The sequence below is a fragment of the Fusarium tjaetaba genome, assembly GCF_013396195.1.
Source record: "Fusarium tjaetaba strain NRRL 66243 chromosome Unknown NRRL66243_c0000419, whole genome shotgun sequence".
NCBI classification, from domain to species: domain Eukaryota; kingdom Fungi; phylum Ascomycota; class Sordariomycetes; order Hypocreales; family Nectriaceae; genus Fusarium; species Fusarium tjaetaba.
The window spans coordinates 4,401-25,539 of NW_023501615.1; the positions used below are offsets into that span (position 1 = coordinate 4,401).

A 21,139-nucleotide genomic window follows, 5' to 3' on the forward strand; every position below is an offset into this window, starting at 1 on the left:
CTTCACCAACTCTTAAATTCGACTCTCACCGGGAGAACAAGAAGACGGTCAAACCACCACCCACGACATTTGAAGAGCCAGATGCTGGCTCTCTGCTCGACAGTTTCGGCTTCTGATGGGGTCGTTGAGTTGCAGTGCAGTATTGAAGAGGCGGCAATGTGTGTGTATTTTCCTACCTAGTGAGCTTCATGTAAGTGGGATGAAGCTCCTGATGTATGGGTTTTTTCCATGGCGAGGCAGCGGAGTCAAGGCTGGGAAGAGTTGATTCGTAGAGCTATCTATACTGCAAACACGGTAGCAAGTATGGCTTAGCAGTTAATACTTCAGTGGTAATAAAAGCATCTCTCCTTGGAAGCCACCTACCTACTTTTGTTAAGTGCCTGCTTAATTGTATCTTATGAGATCGATGATACCTAGGTATGTAGTAAGGCATGTTGAGGTTGGTACCTAGCTAGATTAACCGATAAGTTGATCGCGGAAAGTCTCCCCGGATATCGGAATGTGGGGTTTGTTCGCTTGGTAATACAGTTAGTTAACTACTAACCTGAGGTAAGGTAGATACCTATCTCATCTCACTAACGTCACAACCAACTTCTCAAACGCGTCTCTGAACCAAACATCGCCATTCATTAGCTGCCCACAGCCAAAAACAGCGAAATGGCGACACGCGTGGTCCCAGGGCGCAGTTTCACGCTGCGAGGCGTTATAGCTGGTCTCGCAGTTGGCACCATCATCTGCTTCTCCAATATGTACTTTGGCTTGCAGACCGGATGGGTTTCCATCATGTCAATGCCTGCGAGTCTCATGGGCTTTGGCATCTTCAGGCTCCTTGCGCCGCATCTAAGGTTTCCATTTTCTCCTGTTGAGAACGTATTGCTCCAGAGCGTAGCTTGTGGCATGGCTATTATGCCACTGGGATGCGGCTTTGTTGGTGTCGTATGTCATCTAGACTCATATTATATCAAGAGATTGTTCTGACTAGCGAGGCAGATCCCGGCATTGAACTATCTTTTGGCTCAGGATGAGCAAGGCCCGATCAATTTGAGTACCTGGCAGCTCATCATCTGGTCTCTGGGACTCTGCTACTTTGGCGTCGTCTTTGCTGTTCCCCTGTAAGCCATTATATGATCCGTGTCTTTCTGCCCCAATCTTACTGATCTCTACCAGACGCAAGCAAGTCATCATCCGAGAGCGCCTCAAATTTCCCAGTGGGTTCAGTACGGCCGTGCTGATCTCAGTATTGCACGGACAAGGCCGGCAATCGACCAAAGACGAGCTTGACGCTGCTGCTAAAGGTGGCTTTGCAAGTCTCGTTCCTCGTGACGAGCCTCTTCAACCAGACACCGTTGGCCGGGCTGCTACGGACCAGGAGCATCAGCAGGATGTCGGCGATGCCATGCCGGACAAAGGAGACTGGGCAGCCAATATCAAACTGTTACTTTTGTGTTTTGGCGGCTCTGGGCTTTATACGCTGGCGACATATTTTTTCCCTATACTGCGCAACTTGCCAATCTTTGGTTCTGCCGCAGCTCACACATGGCTGTGGACATTTAACCCCAGCTTTGCTTATATCGGTCAGGGAATCATAATGGGGACCGAAACGACGTTGCATATGCTTCTTGGTGCTGTAGTTGGCTGGGGAATCCTCAGCCCTCTGGCCAAATCTCGGGGGTGGGCGCCTGGTGATGTTGATGATTGGGAACATGGTAGTAAGGGATGGATCATTTGGATCTCGTTGGCTATCATGCTAGCGGATGCAATTGTCAGCCTTGCTTACGTTGCCCTCCGCGGAATCTTCGCCAGCCAACAGGTGACTGGGATTATGTCTTCCCTACGCCAGAGAGTACAGGAACATGGCGTCTCTGGCTTGTGGAAGAATCCGAGCCATGACTATTCGCCGCTCTTGAGCAGCGAGACTGAGACTGCTCAGAGGCGCTATGGAGCTGATGAATATGCCCCTGTCCGGGACGACAATGAGGAGGATGCTCCTCCCCACCAGCGCATTGGGCCCCGTATGGTAACGATCGGCCTTCTTGCCTCGATAGCTCTGTGCGTCCTCACTATTCATTTGGTCTTTGGTGACCTTGTACCGCTCTATGCAACCACCATTGCTGTTCTCATGGCTCTGGTGTTAAGCATCATGGGAGTTAGGGCGCTGGGCGAGACGGATTTGAACCCCGTATCTGGGATCAGCAAACTCGCGCAGCTTTTCTTTGCCTTTATCATCCCTCAGTCTCACAAGTCCAGTGTCTTGATCAACCTGATCGCCGGTGCTGTAGTAAGTGATTCCCTATGCCTACATGTTCAGGCAAATGTTCTAACCTGCCACAGTCCGAAGCTGGTGCTTTGCAAGCTGGCGATCTCATGCAGGACCTCAAAACTGGGCACTTACTGGGAGCAGCTCCAAAAGCCCAATTCTGGGGTCAAGTCATTGGAGCAAGCGTCGGTGCTGTTCTGAGTGCATTCATCTACCGTGTCTACACGAGGTGGGTAACCTATCACTTCGCCATATCACACTTGAAAGAGGACCTGGCTGACACAGTTGAAACGCAGTGTATATACGATTCCTGGTGATCTCTTCCAGGTACCAACCGCCTACGTCTGGATATTCACTGCAAGGCTCGTCACAGGTTCTGGGCTACCATATCGTGTCAAGGAATGGGCCATTGGAGCTGCGGTTCTATTCGCAGTTGCCACTATCACCAGAACGCTCGCTATCGGTAAAAGATGGCGACCTCTTATTCCTGGTGGCATTGCTGTCGCCGTTGGTAAGTTGACTATATGTGACCCCGAGGGAGATACTATCGCTGACACCTGACAAGGCATGTATAACGTCCCGTCTTTCACACTGGCTCGAACCGTTGGCGGTCTGTTTGCATGGTACTGGACTCATATCGCGCGACGGACGCAGACCCCTCTAATCATCCTTGCTTCGGTACGTGTCTCGTCCATTCCATGTCACATCTATCCTGACCCCTATAGGGATTCATTCTTGGCGAGGGTTTCCTGAGCATTGTAAACCTCTTGCTGCAAGGCTTGAATGTTCCTCATCTGTGATTGCATCGCATATCATATTCGACTCGTGGAGACACCATCTTCTCAGACTTTGCTGGCCGTGTCCAAGCCTGATTGAAGAAGCATTTTATTTCAGCTGCCATGAGTGCTTCCTTGAGCCACCCTCAAGATCGGTCCAAGAAGCCCTAATAACCAGCGCTCGGGCATTGTCGTCAGCTGCCGCAAAAACGATATCTCCAGAGAGACTCTGGGGCGACTTGGCAGATGATTTTACCTCTGGAGGAGCGAGAAGAAGTCCCTGCTTCCAGTGTGTGACAGTGCCAGAAGGCCCGGTAGTGAACGCAACGCCTCCCTGGTCTTTCTTGTCCCAGGTCTCTGGTGTTGTCTCGGCAGGGGGTACTGGGTCGCTTCTGGATGTCGTGAAGAAGTTGTCGAACCAAATGAGGAACCCGTCGACATTTTCGACCTCACGGGTGAGTTTTGATGACCACTTGGCGCTGAACTGAAGATCCTCGGTCTTGACGGTATGGAGATCAAGCACCTTGAAGGGGTAGGGTTCACCACAGACAGAACTTTGTGGCATGGCCTCGACACGGGCCTCTTCGTAGATACCTTCTTGCATAGTCTTCATGTCAAAGCCGTAGACATCTCTCCAGAAAGAGATGTGGTCCGAAACATACTCGGGGTCTGCGATGGGGGCAATCCAGATTGTGGCAGAGCTGGGGGCGAGAATACCATCGGGCTTCAGGTAACGGTCTCGAGCGTACAAGACACTTGGAAGCATAGCCTCATAGAGAAGACAGTAGCCCATCCACTCGCTGACAATGATATCGACCTGGTCTACAGGCAGCTTGACATCCTCAATGGCGCTCTGGAGAGTTGTGATAACATCGGACAGGCCGTTGTGGAAAATATTCTCCCTAGCCTTGACAATGATGTCTGACTTGTCAACAGCAATGACTTGCTTAGCGCCAGCCTTTGCCGCAAACATGCTCAAAATACCTAAGTTGAAATCTTTAGTATCGAATCAAGATCGAAACCATAACTAGGCTTACCAGTGCCACATCCGATATCGAGGACGACCTTGTCCTTGAAGATGTGCTTGTTGTTGTAGATGAAGTCACGGTACGCATCAGTTCGTACGGTGTCTTTCAGCATGGTCTCGTGAATTTCTGTACCCTACCAGTCAGTATGAACAGATCAAGATATCGACCGACAACTGGTGGGATATACCATGTGCGGCGTAAGACTCGAAATAATAGGCAGAGTCATCCTTCTTCTCTGTTGCAGCCGTCTCGGTATCATCGCCCCATCGCTTATCAAGTGTCTGCTGAACCGTCAAGCGGTAGCTGGCAAATTGATCTCTGAGCTTCTCGAGCTCCTCCTCCAGTTCCCTGTTACGGGCCTTGAGATTTCCATCGTTGGATTCAGCTGCTTGGTCGTTGGTAATGTTCTCCAATACTTCGTCCAGCGAAAAGATGAGAGCATCGTTCTCCAGAACAGGCTGAAGGTACTTCTCGTCTTCGAGGTCTTTTGCAGAGATCTCCTTGGGCAATGGTGTGCCATTCTTTACACTATCACGAACAAAGTTGACGAGCTTGACAGCACCGTGAAAGTCAAGCTGAAGCTTTTGGACATAATCGGCAAAGCTGAAACCATGGTTCTTGCTGCTATCCTCGAGCATAGCGGCAACAGTAGGGAACGTTTGGGCGCTGAAGAAGGATGTAATGGGGATTGACTCCTCATCCGACTCGAGGTCGAGCCATTCGCCCTCGTCAGAGATAGATTCGTGAGTAGACATTTTGCCCTTTTCACTGCAATGCAATGCAAGACCAGGCCAGATCGATCAAACCAAGTTGAATCAAGAACTCGAGTGGCCAGTGTCGAATGTTGGGTTTGTCTTGTTTGGTTTGCACTGAGTTAGCTAACCTAACCTTAGCTTGGAGAATATTTTGTGGGATCACGGTGATTGGAGAAGGCTATGCCCTGTTGGGGAATTTTTTCTGGGTCATGATAGGTAGAAAGTCAGAGGCAAAAGGCTTTGCAACCATCCAGATGCAATCCGCGAGGTGTTTGCCGTTAGTTAATATATATGATATGTCTGTAAGGGGGTATATCGCATATATTCCTGTCTGTCTGACTGTCTGTCTGTAGGTTTGGCGACTTTGCTGGTGTACCTTTTTTTCATTTTTTGGCTGTCGGCTTCTGTTTCGTCTCTTCCTTTTCGTCATCGTTATCCTCAGACTCTTGGTCGTCTTCTGCTTCTTCTTCATCGTCATCGTCGTCGTCTTCCTCACCATCATCGTCCTCGCCGTCTGATACGGTTTCTCCAAGCTCAACGAGACGAGCCTTTAGTCAAGTCAGTTAGTATAGAGTATGCAAATGAGAGCACCGCGTTTCTTGACTTGCCTTGTATTTGGCTACCTTTTCCTCCAAATCGCCAAACACCATGAGGAGGTCATCAAGTTCGGACTGGGTGGTCTCTCTAGCCTCATTTGATTCCTGCAGCTTCTTCTCAGTCGCCTCTCTTGCCTTCCTAGCCTCCTCTTTTGCTGCCTCCTTCGATTCTGATAGTTGCTTCTCGGCTGCGTCCTTTGCTGCTTTGGCAGCTGACAGTTCCGATTCCATCTGTGAGACATGTGAGTTTCTTGACCATCTTCCATCAGGACAGGTTGATAATCGCATACCTGCTTGAGCTTAGCCTCCAAGTCCTTCTTTCCAGCGTCTCCTCCGCTGAGCTGCTTCTCGAGGCTCTGGCACTTCTCCTCTGCTTCCCTGGTCTTCAATTTCTGCTGCTCCAGGTCCACCTGACTCTGCTCTCGATAAGCGTCTATCTCAGCATCTTTTCTATCGCAGAGGCCTTGCAGTTCCTCTTTGAGCCTGGCCTGTTTCTCATCTGCTTGAACCTTAGACTGGATCTTGAAGTCTTCGTATTCCTGACGAAGAGGCCCTAGCATCTTCTCGTATTTCTCTCTTTGCATATCTATCTCGTTCTTGCGTTGCAGCTGTAGTGCATTGTACTCCTTCTGGGACTAGGTTTGAGCCAATATTAGCCGACTACACTCGTACACGCCGTAATGGCTGGGATAACAGGTACGCACCTTCATCAGAACAACTTCGAGACGACTGATGTTCGCTTTGAGATCTGCCACTTCAGCATCCGTCCTCCGTCTGATCTTCTCTGCTTCGGCCTCGGCCGCCTTCCGGACTTGTTCGAGCTGCTTTTGATGATCGTTTTCTTGTGCTGTTTGCTGTGAACGCAGCTGAGCAATTTGCTTTTGATACTCGTTCTCCTTGATCGAATATTGAGATTGCAATTGAGCAACCAGCTTACGCTGATCATTCTCCTTGGACGCCAATTGACCCTGAAGCTTCCTGCAGCTGTTTCAGTAGGGTTAATACAAACTGATAATGGTGGCACTTACCGCAGCTCTTCGCTATGATGCTTTTGTAACCCTTCATTCACGGCCTTGACCCGTTGCATTTCTAGAGCGGCGGTTTCCTTTGATCTGCGATGATCCGCCTGTTCCTGTCCTAACTGCCCCTGAAGTACCGCTAGCTTTTCCTGGATCTCGTTCACAGCATTCTGCTTGTCCTCGACCTGGCTCCGGAGAGAGTCTACCAGTTCCCTAGAAACACCTTTTTGAACACCGTTGGTGACGACAGAGATCTCCATGCCGGGCTCTCTGTCAATAGCGCGTGCTATTCGGCTGTAGTTGTCCTTAAAGAACTCAACAAATTCCCTGTCGAAGAAGACATCGGGGAGTCGTCCTGGAGACGAAGCGTCCAGCCTTTGAGGTAATACTTCGAAATCACGAATAAAAGGGTGGCTGCGAAGTTTTGATAGGCGGTCTAGGTATACATCTCGATCTATGCGAGCCGTCAAGATGGAGAGTAATGTTGCTCTTGGGATTGCTGAGTCTTTTGTTGAGAATTCGTAAGCAACACCAAGCAACATAGTGCACAGTCCCTGAACGATCTCGCCCCCGCCTATGGCTGGAGGCTGTGAAACAGCTTGAATTAGGCTTTGAACATTGCTCCCCTCGGCGAGAAAGTCGTTCACTGCATCGAGATCCTCAAAAAGCCAGCCCAAGAGTAGCATAAGATAACCGACCAAAACCCGCGTGTCATCGCCTCTACGAAGGCCTGATGTAACGTGAGCTGAAAGAGTCTGGATAGCAGTCACAACCTCTTCCCCGTCTTCCGAATCACCTTCGGTCAAGCCCATGGCTTCTGACTTGGCCTCCGAGTTTTCATGCAAGAGATGGAAGGTGATCACAGCAGCGAACCATTGCCTGTATGGATCTGAGGACTCAACTGGAGGCTGCAGAAGAACTGTCAAAACGTTGGAAGACTCGTTGGCCCCAGATTGATGTCCTTCAATGGCGCGGCCCAGGAAATGCAGCCTGACAGCTGGGTGATGTGAAAAATAAGCTTGTAAGCACTCAGCCGCCGCAAAACGAACATCGAATTCCTGGAGGTCCTGCAGGCACAATGTCAGGTCCAATAAGCCGTCGATAACAAACACTTTTTCGCCTTGGCTGGCCTGTCCATCGGCCGTGCCACTCTTAGCCAGAGGAGCCAAAACCATCATCTGAGCAAATGTCTCCTGAAGAGGTGCATTCTGCCGAATCACGTCACCACAAGTGATCAGAGCCTATATGATGTCAACGAAATGGCCTTCCGGTAGCAATCAAATTATCGAACCTCGGCCTTGATTTGTGTTTGCGCTTCATGGCTGAAGGCCAGTTGTAGAATGTGGTAGGCAAGACCATGCTTCCATATAGCTGTCTGATTCAATGAAGTGCCTGCGGAGCCCCTGACAACAAACAGACGAATAACGGCGAGGAAAGCATAAACATTGCGATTTCGTTGCGCTGCTGCCCACGAAGCAATCTCAGACCCATCAGTTTGAGGTTTCAGAACTCGACCTAATAAATCCGCCAAACGGTTCATGCAGCCCGACTCCCGGAACAGGGCCTGGTTTGAGCTGTTTGACCGGAGGAGGTTGGCCAAAAGGATCAGGCAGTCTTCAACAGTGCGACCTCCTTCTACGAGAGCTCCATCGGCTTCGATGATGGCAAACAATCTCTCAAAAGCATTCTCAAAAGCCACCAGCTTCTGTATTTCGATCGATGTTGGTGTGAGGTAGGTCAGGAGAATGATAGCTTCGTTACGTATAGCGTCGCGTTGGTCATCGAGGACGGAAACCAGCCGCGGTATACCGAGGGGAGCAGTAAAGATACATTCCTCAGTGCGTTCTGTACGTGCCGAAAGTATGGCGGCTAGTAATTGTAAAGAATATAGACGGGAATAGAAATCGTTTGTTTCGAGGAAATCGAGCAGTAACGTGATGTTTTCTTGGCGTTGAGTGAACTCGTCGGCCAACCATAGGGCGATCTCCTCCGAAGCTTCGGGACTATCTTCATTAGGGTTGAAGAGCATTAACAAAGTCTCGAGTACCACTTTGACGGTGTCGACATCTTCACCGTCTTTGCTTAGACTCCCTATTAAACTTCGTAGGGCACCCGAAGCCACAGAAGCTGGATAATCTTTGGCGAAGCTACGAAGACCCAGAATTGCAGCTCTTCGGTCTTCTAGCAAAGTTGCTGAACTGAGGCGACCGCTTAGAACGTCGATGGTCTCACCAACCGATTGCTTCGCCGGCGCGCTGGCGATAGAGAACATGATTGTGGCGCCTCAATGCCATATGGCTCAAAGGGATTCGAGAGGGTGCATGGAGCCCTTCCGGCAATTGTTAATAACGTCTTCTCTGTTGGTGAAGATCACCGAAAAAGCTATCCTAATTAGTCGACACTAGGTAGGTATTGGCTTCTTAATTCTGGCCAGCTTGTCAGGAGAAGATGCGAGCCGTCATGCTAACTCCATTGCTGCATAATTCCCGATTAAGATACAATTCAGTAAGTGGATTTTCAAGGCCCCACCATAGCGCCACAGATATCCACTCACTTGCATAACCGTGTGGCTCAGGGTCCGAGCTAGCAGTCAAAGAATCATGTCGCGATTCGAAAAGCGACAGCCTTCATCCTACACATAATTTTCGTCTTCCTTCAAGCGACAACCAGGGAACCTATTCGCTTGGCCTTAACGCGCTGTCGCCTCAACTCATTGATGCGACACGTCTTGTAAGAGGCATTTATTTCCCGAGTCCCAGGTTTTGTAACCGCATCGCCTCTGATCGCCCGGAGTCTGCTCGCGCAACGAGCTCACTACAAATTTCCGAAAGGTCGACTTCCGCAGAATCGCTACGATGGGTATTCCCGCTGCTTTCCGATGGCTTTCTTCCAGATATCCTAAGATTATCTCACCGGTAATTGAGGATCAGCCTCTTACCATGGAAGATGGCTCCACGATTCCTGTCGACACGACTCGCCCGAACCCGAACGGCGAGGAATTTGATAACCTGTATCTCGACATGAACGGCATCGTTCATCCCTGTTCTCACCCTGAAGATCGACCGGCTCCCAAAGATGAGGAGGAAATGATGATGGAAGTCTTCAGATATACCGATCGCGTGGTGAATATGGTTCGGCCCCGAAAGATACTCATGATTGCAGTTGGTATGGGCCAATTTCTTTTTCTTAGCTCAGTCTCAGACGGAGCTGTATACGTAATTTATTTGGTAAAAGCTAACAACTCCCCTTAGATGGTGTTGCACCTCGAGCCAAGATGAACCAGCAACGGTCAAGACGATTCCGTTCCGCACAAGAAGCCCAAGAGAAGGAGAAGGACAAACAAGAACTTATCAAACTTCTAAAACAACAGAATGGTGGTAATTTGACTGCCGAAAGTGAGGAGACTGTCCTAAAAAAGGCATTCGACTCAAACTCGATCACACCTGGAACGCCTTTCATGGACATTCTCGCTCTGAGCCTGAGATATTGGTGTCAGTACAAACTCAACACAGATCCCGGTTGGGCGAAACTCAAAATCATCATTTCTGATGCTACTGTTCCCGGAGAAGGAGAGCACAAGATCATGAATTTTGTTCGGTCCCAGCGGGCATCACCAGACCATGACCCCAACACTCGGCATGTGATATATGGTCTTGATGCCGATCTTATCATGCTGGGGCTTGCAACCCATGAGCCTCATTTCCGTGTACTCCGTGAGGACGTCTTCTTTCAGGAACAGAAGGCTCGTTTGTGTAAGCTCTGTGGCCAGAAAGGACACGATGCCCAGAATTGCCGCGGCGAGGAGAAGAAGAAAGATGGCGAACACGACGAGAAGGACAAAGGCGTCGCCCTCAAGCCTTTCATCTGGCTTCATGTCGCTGTATTGCGAGAATACCTCGAAGTTGAGCTTAGCGTCCCTAATTTGCCCTTCCGCTTCGACGTGGAACGTGCTGTTGACGATTGGATCTTCATGTGCTGTTTCGTAGGTAATGATTTCTTACCGCATCTCCCAGCCCTGGAAATTCGAGAGCATGGCATTGATACTCTAACCAAAATCTGGAAAGACAATCTGCCAGTTATGGGTGGCTACGTTACCAAGGACGGGCATATCGATCTTGAAAGAGCGCAGGTGATTCTGAGCGGGTTGGCCAAACAAGAAGATGGTATCTTTAAGCGGCGAAAAGAACAGGAAGACCGGCGCGAGGCCAACTTCAAGCGGAGAAAGCTGCAGAATGAGAACAGCGGCCGAGGTGGACGCCAAGGTGGACCTGCTCATCCTAAGAAGATTAATGGCCTCGAAAACCCTGCCAACGTGCTACTCCAACCCATTACCTCCTTTTCTGGACCGAACGAGCAGAGATTGACTCACGACATGATTGTGAACCGCAGTAGCGCGCCAGATGCGAATGTTGCCAACAAGAGCGCCGCGAGTGTCCTCAAAGCCCAGCTTCAGACGCAGAAGTCACTATCAACCCCGAAACCAGCGGAAGCGGATCAAGATTCTGCTTCCGCTCTTGGAAAACGAAAGGCGTCAACACTTGAAGACGGGAATGGCTCGACTCCTGATACATCCAATGCTCCAACTCCAGCAGCCCCGGCGGAGGAGGGCCCCGTCGATGATGTGCGTCTCTGGGAGGACGGCTATGCTGATCGATACTACGAGAAGAAATTCCACAAAGATCCCCAAGACATTGAGTTTCGTCACGAGGTCGCACGGGCATATGTTGAGGGTCTTGCTTGGGTGTTGCTGTACTACTTCCAGGGGTGCCCCTCTTGGGAGTGGTATTACCCATATCATTATGCCCCATTCGCAGCCGACTTTCAAGACATCGACAAGATGAAGATTTCCTTTGAGAAGGGCAGAATATCTAAGCCATTCGAGCAGTTGATGAGTGTCTTGCCGGCTGCATCACGCCATGCCCTTCCTGAGGTTTTCCACGACCTCATGCTTAACCCTGAAAGCAACATCATTGACTTCTATCCGGAGGACTTTGAAATTGATCTCAACGGCAAGAAGATGGCTTGGCAAGGTGTTGCTTTGCTTCCTTTCATTGAGATGCCGCGCCTACTCGCCGCTGTTCAAGCAAAATACCCGGAACTCAGTGCAGCAGATTCAGCACGTAACGAAATGGGTAGAGATGTTTTGATCTTCTCGGAAGCCCATGAGAGTCTGTACGATGACGTTTTAACCAAGTTCTACTCCAAGAAACAAGGGGACTCTAAATTTAAGTTGAACCCGAAAAAGAGTGACGGCTTGTCGGGCAAGGTCGAGAAGAAGGAGGGATATGTCCCGCACGAAGAATTGAAGTACCCTCTTGAGAGAAATGGTATGCCCAATCTCGACTATGATCGATCGGTCAGGTATGACACCGTGCCCATAACCCACAGTTTCTGTTTGGCTAATATTTCTAGCGTCTACTACGATATGCCTTCCGTTTCACAAACACACAAGTCGATGCTGCTTCGTGGGGTTCAGCTTCCAAAGCCTGCTCTCACACAAAGCGACATTCAAGATATCCGGAACAAAGCCAACCGTGGAGGCAGGAATGGCGGCTTCGGACGAGGGGGCCACAATCGAGGTGGCTACAATGGCCCTGGTATGTCGCGTGGGCCTCAGCATGACAGGCACCAAGGAGGATATGGTAGGTCCAATGGCCATTACCCTCCGCCGGCCGCTTCTCATGTGCCTCCACCACCAGGAGCCCCTGGATTCGGGATTGGTGTACCACCACCGCCCCCACCAGCTCATTATTACAACAACCAGCAGTACGACAACCGCCACGGCGGTGCTCCAGGTTACAACAACCAATACAGGGGCCCACCGCAACCACCTCACGGTGCTTCTGGTTATCAGGGGTACGGAGGACAATCCTATGATAGAGGACGAGGCTCAGGAGGATACGGCTCAGGAGGCTATGGTTCTCGAGGTAACTACCGAGATGAGCGGTCATACAGGTAGTTTGTGGAACTCAAAGTGTATGGATGGCGGAGAAATGAATGAGTTCTCTAGCAAAACTTTGGAGTTTGATCAACCGTGCCAAGGTACATGATATACGGTATCGTGCCTGACCAACTCAAGAAGGGATAAATTGCATCGCACCAGAGGAGTGAAGCTCGGGGGTTTGGCCTTGATTAGTTGATCATGAACATCTAAGATGGATTGTGTTTAAGCTCTTGAGATACTGGAAGCTGTCGTTGGTATTTGAGGTTCGACTAGACTATTTCTGCTTGATTCGTAGTTGCTGAACAAAGACGGCTAGTATCGAGATATGTGCATTTGCGAGTGAGGAAATGGATGCTGAGTCTACCTACTAAGGTACTTTACCTAGCTGGAACAGAGTGAGGCGATGGGGAATATACCTACTAATGTATAATGTGCTTCTGGAGACTGAATTGGAATAAAAAAAAATGCCTAGGTGCCTACGCCTCAGCCTCATCCAATGATAGAATAATAGTTCAATGCATTGTCCGTACTGATATTATCCACTGTATCCGTAGGTGCTAAGTTCGTTACCTTTCACGTCGTAGATGTCTGAAAACGGCGAGCTCCCCTATGCGTGCTACCCCTGTGGGGACAGTTCGCGGGGTTTGGCACGAACGCAGTGACCCTTGGGCAATGCCTGCTCGGTCAGGTCAGAGGGACGAGCGACTCCCAACTTGATCTCTCCCAAATCTGCGTATCCACGCTCAATGCTGTCGCGATCATGAATTGCGACGCAAGCCTAGTCGGCTGCCTTGTCGACAGGCTCGCTACAAGAGTAAGCATCTGCATATCCCATGCGCGAGGCAGCTTGCGATCGATCCCCTTAGCGGCTTGGGTTGACTGACGTTGGGTACCTCTCAATAGCTTCCCCATCGAGCTGGCACAAGTGGCCAGAGCCTACAGCAAGACGATGTCCTCCACGTTACGAGAGCCACCTTGGTCGAGCTAGGAAACACTTCCATATCCACAGTCATCGCGTCGCTTCTGGTTCTACTCGAGGACCTTGCTCGCCCCTACGCAGCTGTCGCCGACCACCCCAGCCATATCTTGGCATCCGAACTCTACATCGTTGCCGTCATTGCAGACTGCTGTTCTTCCCATTGGGCCTCTCTCTCACAGGACGCAGATGTAGAACCGGCCCCGACTCCCCCTCCGCTAGACGAAGTACTCGTGAGCCGCCTATTCGATGCCTTCAAGCACCTCCTTGAACCGATCCCCGAGAACTGTATACTCCCAGCACAGACTCTACTTGACCAAGTCTCGACGCGCAATGTCTCCGTCACTCGACCCGAAAGCTCCTCTGTCTCCTCCGACGCCGATAGCTCCCCCCCAAGCGATGAGAGGTTTGCAGACACGTTAGTGGAGATGGACATCCACATCAAGACTGTGACCGAGTATGTCGCTACTTCCAGTTGGACGGCTGCCTTCGACTATTTAAGGAATGTCATATACACTATTCGAACTAGTATTGTTACGCAACCCGGCGTCTCTGCGCCTGGATCTACCCAGGATGCTGAGAGAGCAGCCCTCGTCGTTCTACGATTGCTCTCTTTCTTCTGGGTTGATGGTCCAAAGCTGGGTCAAGTTATACAAGAGATCTGCTCAAGCTTCCTACACTTTCGAAAGCCTTACCAAAACACCATTGCTGTAGTCTCTCCATTGCTGATCATGAGATGGCTGGATCGGTTTCCCCGCGAGTTTGTGCAGCTTCACCAGCTTCACAAGCGACTTGATGGTGGAGCTGATACGCTGTTTGACATGGCACAGGCTGCGACAGATAACGGACGCCGAAAGGGTCTGTTCTACCCTCTCCAAACCACTCTGCTTTTTCTTTTGCCGGATGTTTTTGAGGTGGCGAGCAATATGCGCGAAGCGAAGAGCAGCAGCATGGTGAAGAAAGTTACCTTTCTAGATGGACTGAGAAAAGCCTCACGCAATCGAAATGAGCAAGCAGCTTACTGTCTGGTTTCTCTGCTCCGTGCTGCCAGGCATTTTGATGTTGAAAGCGACTCGGCGCTTGTCAGTTATGCCTTGGATGTTCAGGATGAGGTCCGCGATGCTGTTTTTCGTCGTCTTACCGCATCAGAATACGGACTCTTTGATCAGGACATGATGACCGCAGCCTTTGTGAGCTTGACCCATCTCAATCTCGATACGAGTGTCAGCGGCTTTGTGGAAAGCTGTATCGCTCCAAGTGCCCCAAGCAGTTTCAAGTTGGCTACTGTCCAGGGCTGTACGTATTTCGCTCAGCAGCCATATGCTCTTAGGTACCACGAGCTATTTGATACGGCAATACCCTTCATGCGGACGCAATTAGAGGTGAGAATTGGCGAATTCCCATTTCTGCCGGTTTCCAACTGACTTCCTTAGACCGAGAATGCCAAGGCTGTCAATACGACGGGTCGACAAGGGAGTGAAAGGACAGAACTTGTTTGCAGCATTCTCCAATTCTTGGATGCATCCCCAGCTCGCTTGTTAGATGATCTGTCAAAAGATGGTTCAAATAATAGCTTCTTCAAGTCCTTCCTTCTTTGCGTATTGTCTGAGAACCCGGCCGTGCGTAAATTAGCCGTTGGCGTTGCAAGCCGACTCTTTCAAGGCCATCTTGAGGCATATCGTCAATTCGATACTGGGCACCGCTTCGGCACAAAAGAACTTCGTGATGATATCTGGAGTCGAAGGTGAGCGCATTTCTTCTCTACGCTCGGCCAATCTCAAACCTGCTAACGAAACTCCCAAGCTCCAAAGTTCTGCTTGCTTTATGCGAGTCTGTCACCTCTAAGAAAGATGACCAGAGCTTGCGCGATCTGCAAGACTATCTAGAAGCACGCTTACTACTTCTCAAGAACATCCCGGTATGTAGTCCTGTACCTCCAGCAATGCTATTCGTGATAGTCATCGACAGCTAACCTCTTGCAGGAACTGGCCAAAGTACCAGAGGACGCACCAGATGTCATCAATGCATCTTCCAAGCTTGAGACGACACTTCTCATATCCCTCTGTTCTGCCAGCATTACAACTTGTCAACTGGTGACTTCCTGCACAGGATTGTTCATTCAAGAGTGCTCGATCGTGGACAAACATGTTGAGTCAGCAAAGTCCTCGGCATCAGTGCTTCGCAATGCTGAAGTCTACCGCGAGATATCCTCTCCAGCCTTCCGGTTCACTGGACTAGTTGCATTCCAGAAGCGAGTAAGGGGTCTTCTGCGCCGCATGCAGTTCCCGACAACAGGCATCGTAACCGCCTGGGAAACTGCGTTCGATCGCTGGCTCCATCTCGCAAAGGATGTCTCAACATCAACTGTCGAGATCGTGGATGGAAGGGCACTGGCCGAGTGGCGAAACTATTCAGGATTCTTGGCATCCTTGGGCGGCATTTGCACCGCTGACCAGGCTATTATTCTTGAAGAGCCTGCTCTTGGAGGTCTAAGGTGGATCGATCGTGTGTCTTCTGAGCACTCCGAGGAACCACTCCTGACAAGATATCTGAGACTCAGTATCCAGCTTTTAGCTTGTGCCAATGTGAGAGTACGCGAAGCCATGCGAGATGTGCTTGCCAGTGAAGTCTCGCCTGCACTCTACTACCCGCTATTCCGGGCCTTAGAATCTGAATTAGAAGTATTATTCACTGGAGCTCTGGCCCCCGTTGAGAAAGATCAGGATAGTGAGGTGGTATTCGCTGAGCAAGCTGCATCTCTACTTCGGGCTCTTGTGGAAAGACTAGAAAGCCCCTCCGACCTCGGCGCGGCCTCGTCAGTCCATCTGGGTGCACTCACGCTTAACTTTGCAAAGTTCCTGGATGGTGTCACCGATACTCCCAATACGCTAAGGGTCAAGATCCGGGTATGCCACCTCTGCGAAGTGGTGACAAAGCGAAAAGAGCACCTGAACTTGCGGGACGATGTTCGGATCCGGAACCAACTACTTGAATATATCTTCGGGTGGATTGCTCGCCCTCGCTCGCCTCAGCATGGTCCTGGCTCCCGACAGGATGACACGGCTCGTGTGCAGAAAGACCTTGACAAGGCTTGTTTAAAATCACTGGCTGATTTGACTTTTCGTTTGCCATTGCAACCCTCCGAAAGCCATACTGATGCTGGGATGAGCGAGATGAAGTCGCAAATGTTCCATACATATTTCAACCGCTTCTTGTCCTTGCTTAACCATGAGCCATCAGAGCTGACTAGGACTGATACGAATTTGAGTGTCACTCTTCGTGAAGAGTCTACATCAAACTCAGATTTGGCCATCACCATCTTGTCCAATTTACTTAGTGCTAATATCGACGTTGGCCTCAAACACTCTCTAAATATTGGGTATCATGACAATGTCGAGATCCGCACTGCTTTCGTCAAGGTCCTTTACAACATTCTGATCCAAGGCACTGAGTTCAGCAACCTGACTGACTCGGCTGTGAGTGAGAAGTACGAGGAACTACTTGAGTTACTGACCAATGATCTCTCCCTGGCCATCTCTATGGCCGTTGCTTGCCCCAGCACCGAGGTGGATGAGCTCACCATTTGCCTTCTCACTGTTTTCGAGCAACGGGGAATGATATTTGAGCTTTTGGAAGCACTCATCAAACAAGAGATTGAGGACACTGAGAATGAGGCTGAGATATTACGACGAGGATGTGTTGCAACCAAGATGCTATCAGTCTATGCCAAGTGGAAGGGTGCTTCCTATATTCGAACGACGCTACAAAAGGTCTTGGAGCGGCTTATGCTGACATCCAAGGATCTCGATCTAGAGCTTGACCCTGCAAGAATCAGCTCGACAGAGGAGCTACAGAAGAATGCTCTACAGCTGCGTATTGTGGCCAAGGTTTTCATTGATGACATATGTGCGTCTTCTTCCAACATTCCACCCGCCTTCCGCAAGATTTGCTACACCATATCAAACGCAGTCATGCCACGGTTTCCCGATGCCAAGTACACAGCCGTAGGAGCATTCATCTTCCTACGATTCTTTTGCCCAGCTATCGTTGCTCCTGAAGTCGAGGGCCTCGTATCGACAGCACCATCTAAAGAAATGCGGCGCGGTTTACTTCTTATTGCTAAGGTCATTCAGAACCTCGCCAATAACGTGCTATTTGGAGCAAAAGAGCCATACATGTTTCCCCTCAATGATTTCTTGACACAGAATATTTATCATGTTACGACGTTTCTTCGCGAGATTTCGGTTCCTCCCAACCAGTTGGAGGTGCAAGGCACTACAGAATCGTTCGACTTTGGATCTTGTGTTGCGCTGCATCGCTTCCTCTACGATCATTGGGACCATGTACGCCAAACACTTATCTCACGCGAGAGAAAGGATTACGGTCGGACATCTGGGGACGTCGTCCGTGGGAGATCACCAGTCTTGGAACCGCTGAGGAACCTAATTGCGAATCTTGGTCCACCACCGCTTGCTGTTTCGTGGAACAGACCCCAAGTCTCGTCCAATAGCCCACCGCTATACTCTCGATTTCAGAATTTCATGCTCCGAAATGCCTTTCGAAGTACCGAGTCATTCTTGACAGCACGTGCTGTTTACGATGGTGGCGAAAGCAAGGTGAGTCCGAAGCATTAGACTAATCATAATATTGGCTGAACATGAACAGGACGGTTTGTCTATCATCTGCGTCATTTTGCGTCACATTGAGACTGAGAGCATCGACTATGACACTTTAATGTATTGCTACCTCAAAATCGCCAGCAGGTTGTGGCACAGGCCCTTTGGCATCTTAATCGATGCGACCTGCTATAATGGCCGCAACGAGCCTCAGGATGACCTGTTCAAGAAGTTGGAGCTTCTGACACCCTCAGAGCTGTCACAAAACCTCAGCCGTATTTATGTTTACAACATGAACAGTGCATTCAAGTAAGTTGACTTCTCGAGATGACGGACTCAAGTTTCCAGGCTAACCTCACTTACAGGCGGTGTTTTCGACGCCTGCTGAGGGTGTGCACCAAGAACGAGAACGGCGTATTCAACCCCAAAAACGTCGAATATCATTTGATAGGAAGTCTTCAAGACTTGCAAGCACATTTTCACCTTAGCCAGCTACATCTGCCCAAGGAAACCATCAGTGTCGTGACCGATACACGATATGTCTTTCAACCGATCACCCGCTTGTCAAAGTCAAAGGGTAAGATTGAAGTAATCATTAAAGTTGGCAGTCAGTTTGTGCAAGTAACAACCACGAAAAAGCAAGAGATTTTCGCGGGATTTCGATTGGGCACGACCGTGAACGACATCTTCCGGTTGGGCGAAGTTGACGAAGCACCAACATCCATACAGACTGAAGATGATTCGGCTTTTGGCTTACGAGCTGACAACGGGAAGATCGTGATGTACTTTACGAGCCCAAAGAAGTCAGATGTGCTTCAGACGATCCGCGGTGCCAAGGCGAAACATGGCAAGGATAGCAGGGCTCATAAATCTGTTGAGCGCCTTATCAGGCCACAAGACGTACCAGGCACGCTCCTGAATCTTTCGCTGGCAAACCTGTCGAGTCATGATAATGTCCTAAGGCTGTCTTCCTACAATCTACTCGGGGCACTTTGCCGAGCCTTCAAATTCAGCTCTGCTTCAAGGATCGTTTGCACCAAAGGTAAGTCTCGAGATAATATCAAAATGACTCCGTACATAGCAACTAACTTTATTCTAGATGTTTCTGTCCCTCTAGATCCAACCCGTTTCGTGGTGGATATCAGTAAGGAGTTGGCATTGAGCGAGCCTCAGTTGACGTCAGACTTTTTGACAGAATTCTTCGTGGGCTGGGAAAGCTTCCCAGATGAACAGAAGCCTCTGAGTCTTGCCTATATGGCTCCTTGGCTCCCTGGCTTGCGGACCAACATCCTCACGAATGAGCTGGACGGGGAGAAGGGGAGAGAAAGAGTCGCAATTCTTTTTCGAAAGCTTATCGATGTGACTGTCCAGGACCATTCACTCACCTTTGCCCTGGAACAATCCGTGTGGCCAAAGATCGTTCAAGACGAAATCTTGCTCGAGGTTTTTCTAGATGAGCTCCTGAAGTCAGCGATGAGCTATAGCGCGCATGACGAATCTCTGGAGGTCATTGCGTCTATTGTGGTTGGCATTGGAACCGTGACTTTGCGCGGCAAGATCCTTTCACGGCTCCGTAAAGCCCTCAACCGATCATCGCTCCGCCCGACGAAATACCTGCCAGACAATGCAGTCTGGTCTGAGATCTGTGTTTTGCTTCGGTTCTGTCTGGCACTGTCGTTCGACAACGGGGTGCAATCTCAGCTTTTCCTCCCGGAGATCTTCCATATCGTGACCATGTTGGCCAACACTGGTACTCAAGAGGTTAGATTACTTGTTTACCGGTTGCTTGTCAACACGGTTCACGCCGTATGTACATCGTTCAGCCTGGATGATGCCAGATCTAGCAAATTGCGAGCCAGTCTAGATTTTCTATGCGATCCTCGTAGCGACATTTTCACGGCGCCGCCAACCTTCCCTCGCGATGGTGCCTCGGTATCGACTTCACAGGACGCAGGTCCCGCGCTGACGGCGACCGAGAACCTCGCATCTGCTCTCTTTGAAATTTGCTCCGTCGCTGCACCAACAGTTGACCTTGCTAATACATGGCGATCGAGGTGGATGAGCCTAGTTGCAAGCACGGCGTTCCAAAATAATCCTGCCATTCAACCGCGTGCATTTGCGGTCATGGGTTGCTTGGCTCGGGAAGAGGTTGATGATGATTTGCTCTACCAAGTACTTGTTGCTCTGAGGAACAGCGTCAATCGGTTTGGCGAGGACCATAACAGTGAAATGCTTGTCTCTATCGTCACTTCGCTATCGAAAATGATGGCAAAACTCCCATCAGCATCACGCTATGGTCTGCAGCTTTTCTGGCTAGCCATGTCACTCGTGCGGTTAGTGCCTGCGACTCTGTTCAACTGTACTGCACAATTTCTTCAGGCAGTGCTAGCGAATATAAGCACTAGCGAAGAGTTCCGAGGAGACAGCATGGCCTCATTACTTCTTCAAGGACGAGCACCGCTGGACGAGGCTGCGTTGCCCCTGGAAGAGATATATGGCATACACTTCGAGGAAGAAACCTTCCACCTCGCCGTCTGTGCATGTCTAGCGCGCGGACTCACTGATACCATGACACGACAAATCACCATGCGTGTCTTGTCTTCTTTCCTAGAGATGATGACCGCGAATGTTGAGGGTCGGGAAAAGGCCGAGATGACTCAGACCTCACCATATCTTTCTCTCCTGACGGCCCGCGCGGTTGAGAATGACGAATTCAAAGACAGTCTGTGGTCTGCTGGCATTAACGCTGATGAACTTGGCTTTGCTAATGGGATGCGTAAATCGCCGGATCTCGAAGGAATGCCTGATAATGTGGTCTTGCTGATCACAGCGATCGAACTTGTTGACTTCCAGTATGTGGAAGACTCCGTACAAAGGCGCAGTCTGGATTGGCTCAACAAGCTTGCCAGCGAACGGCCTATCGTGGTGGAGCAACTGTGAGTCTCGACAACTAACATACTGGGACGTCCTAAAGCTAACAGAGAAAAAGAGCTGGAGCCATTCGTTCTTTGTTAGATGATACTTTACTACATAGCCAGAATTCGGCGACGTTAAGAGCTGCACACACTCTTTTGCGGGCGCTATCATCAACGCAACAATTCTCAAGAGCCCCTGGCTCCATGTCCCCACTGACCGAGGTTCTGGACTCAGTAGGTTTTGGCGGGTTATGGCG

The 21,139-nt window shown here is 50.0% G+C and overlaps 5 protein-coding genes across 5 annotated transcripts; 3 read left to right on the top strand and 2 right to left on the bottom strand.

Annotated features, from left to right (window-relative positions):
- Positions 1-657: 657 nt before the first annotated feature.
- On the top strand, positions 658-3,057 carry FTJAE_13435 (uncharacterized protein; the record flags this gene model as incomplete). The annotated part of the gene is made up of 7 exons (XM_037346578.1): positions 658-936; positions 991-1,112; positions 1,168-2,278; positions 2,332-2,486; positions 2,554-2,768; positions 2,823-2,935; positions 2,983-3,057. 7 exons carry the CDS (start codon positions 658-660, stop codon positions 3,055-3,057), a joined length of 2,070 nt encoding a protein of 689 aa, XP_037199534.1.
- An 85-nt stretch (positions 3,058-3,142) lies between these two features.
- FTJAE_13436 (arginine n-methyltransferase 3) lies at positions 3,143-4,816 on the bottom strand (the record flags this gene model as incomplete). The annotated part of the gene is made up of 3 exons (XM_037346579.1): positions 3,143-4,017; positions 4,071-4,187; positions 4,249-4,816. 3 exons carry the CDS (start codon positions 4,814-4,816, stop codon positions 3,143-3,145), a joined length of 1,560 nt encoding a protein of 519 aa, XP_037199535.1.
- A 383-nt stretch (positions 4,817-5,199) lies between these two features.
- FTJAE_13437 (Intracellular transport USO1) lies at positions 5,200-8,703 on the bottom strand (the record flags this gene model as incomplete). The annotated part of the gene is made up of 6 exons (XM_037346580.1): positions 5,200-5,364; positions 5,440-5,643; positions 5,703-6,047; positions 6,117-6,390; positions 6,441-7,672; positions 7,723-8,703. The coding sequence occupies 6 exons, from the start codon at positions 8,701-8,703 to the stop codon at positions 5,200-5,202; spliced, it is 3,201 nt and encodes a 1,066-aa protein (XP_037199536.1).
- A 583-nt stretch (positions 8,704-9,286) lies between these two features.
- Positions 9,287-12,390, top strand: FTJAE_13438 (5' 3' exoribonuclease 2; the record flags this gene model as incomplete). The annotated part of the gene is made up of 3 exons (XM_037346581.1): positions 9,287-9,596; positions 9,683-11,792; positions 11,844-12,390. 3 exons carry the CDS (start codon positions 9,287-9,289, stop codon positions 12,388-12,390), a joined length of 2,967 nt encoding a protein of 988 aa, XP_037199537.1.
- Positions 12,391-13,135: 745 nt separating this feature from the next.
- FTJAE_13439 (neurofibromin 1) lies at positions 13,136-20,907 on the top strand (the record flags this gene model as incomplete). Its single annotated transcript, XM_037346582.1, has 8 exons — positions 13,136-13,189; positions 13,279-14,733; positions 14,785-15,095; positions 15,155-15,269; positions 15,334-17,967; positions 18,017-18,276; positions 18,333-19,009; positions 19,067-20,907. 8 exons carry the CDS (start codon positions 13,136-13,138, stop codon positions 20,905-20,907), a joined length of 7,347 nt encoding a protein of 2,448 aa, XP_037199538.1.
- Positions 20,908-21,139: the final 232 nt, after the last annotated feature.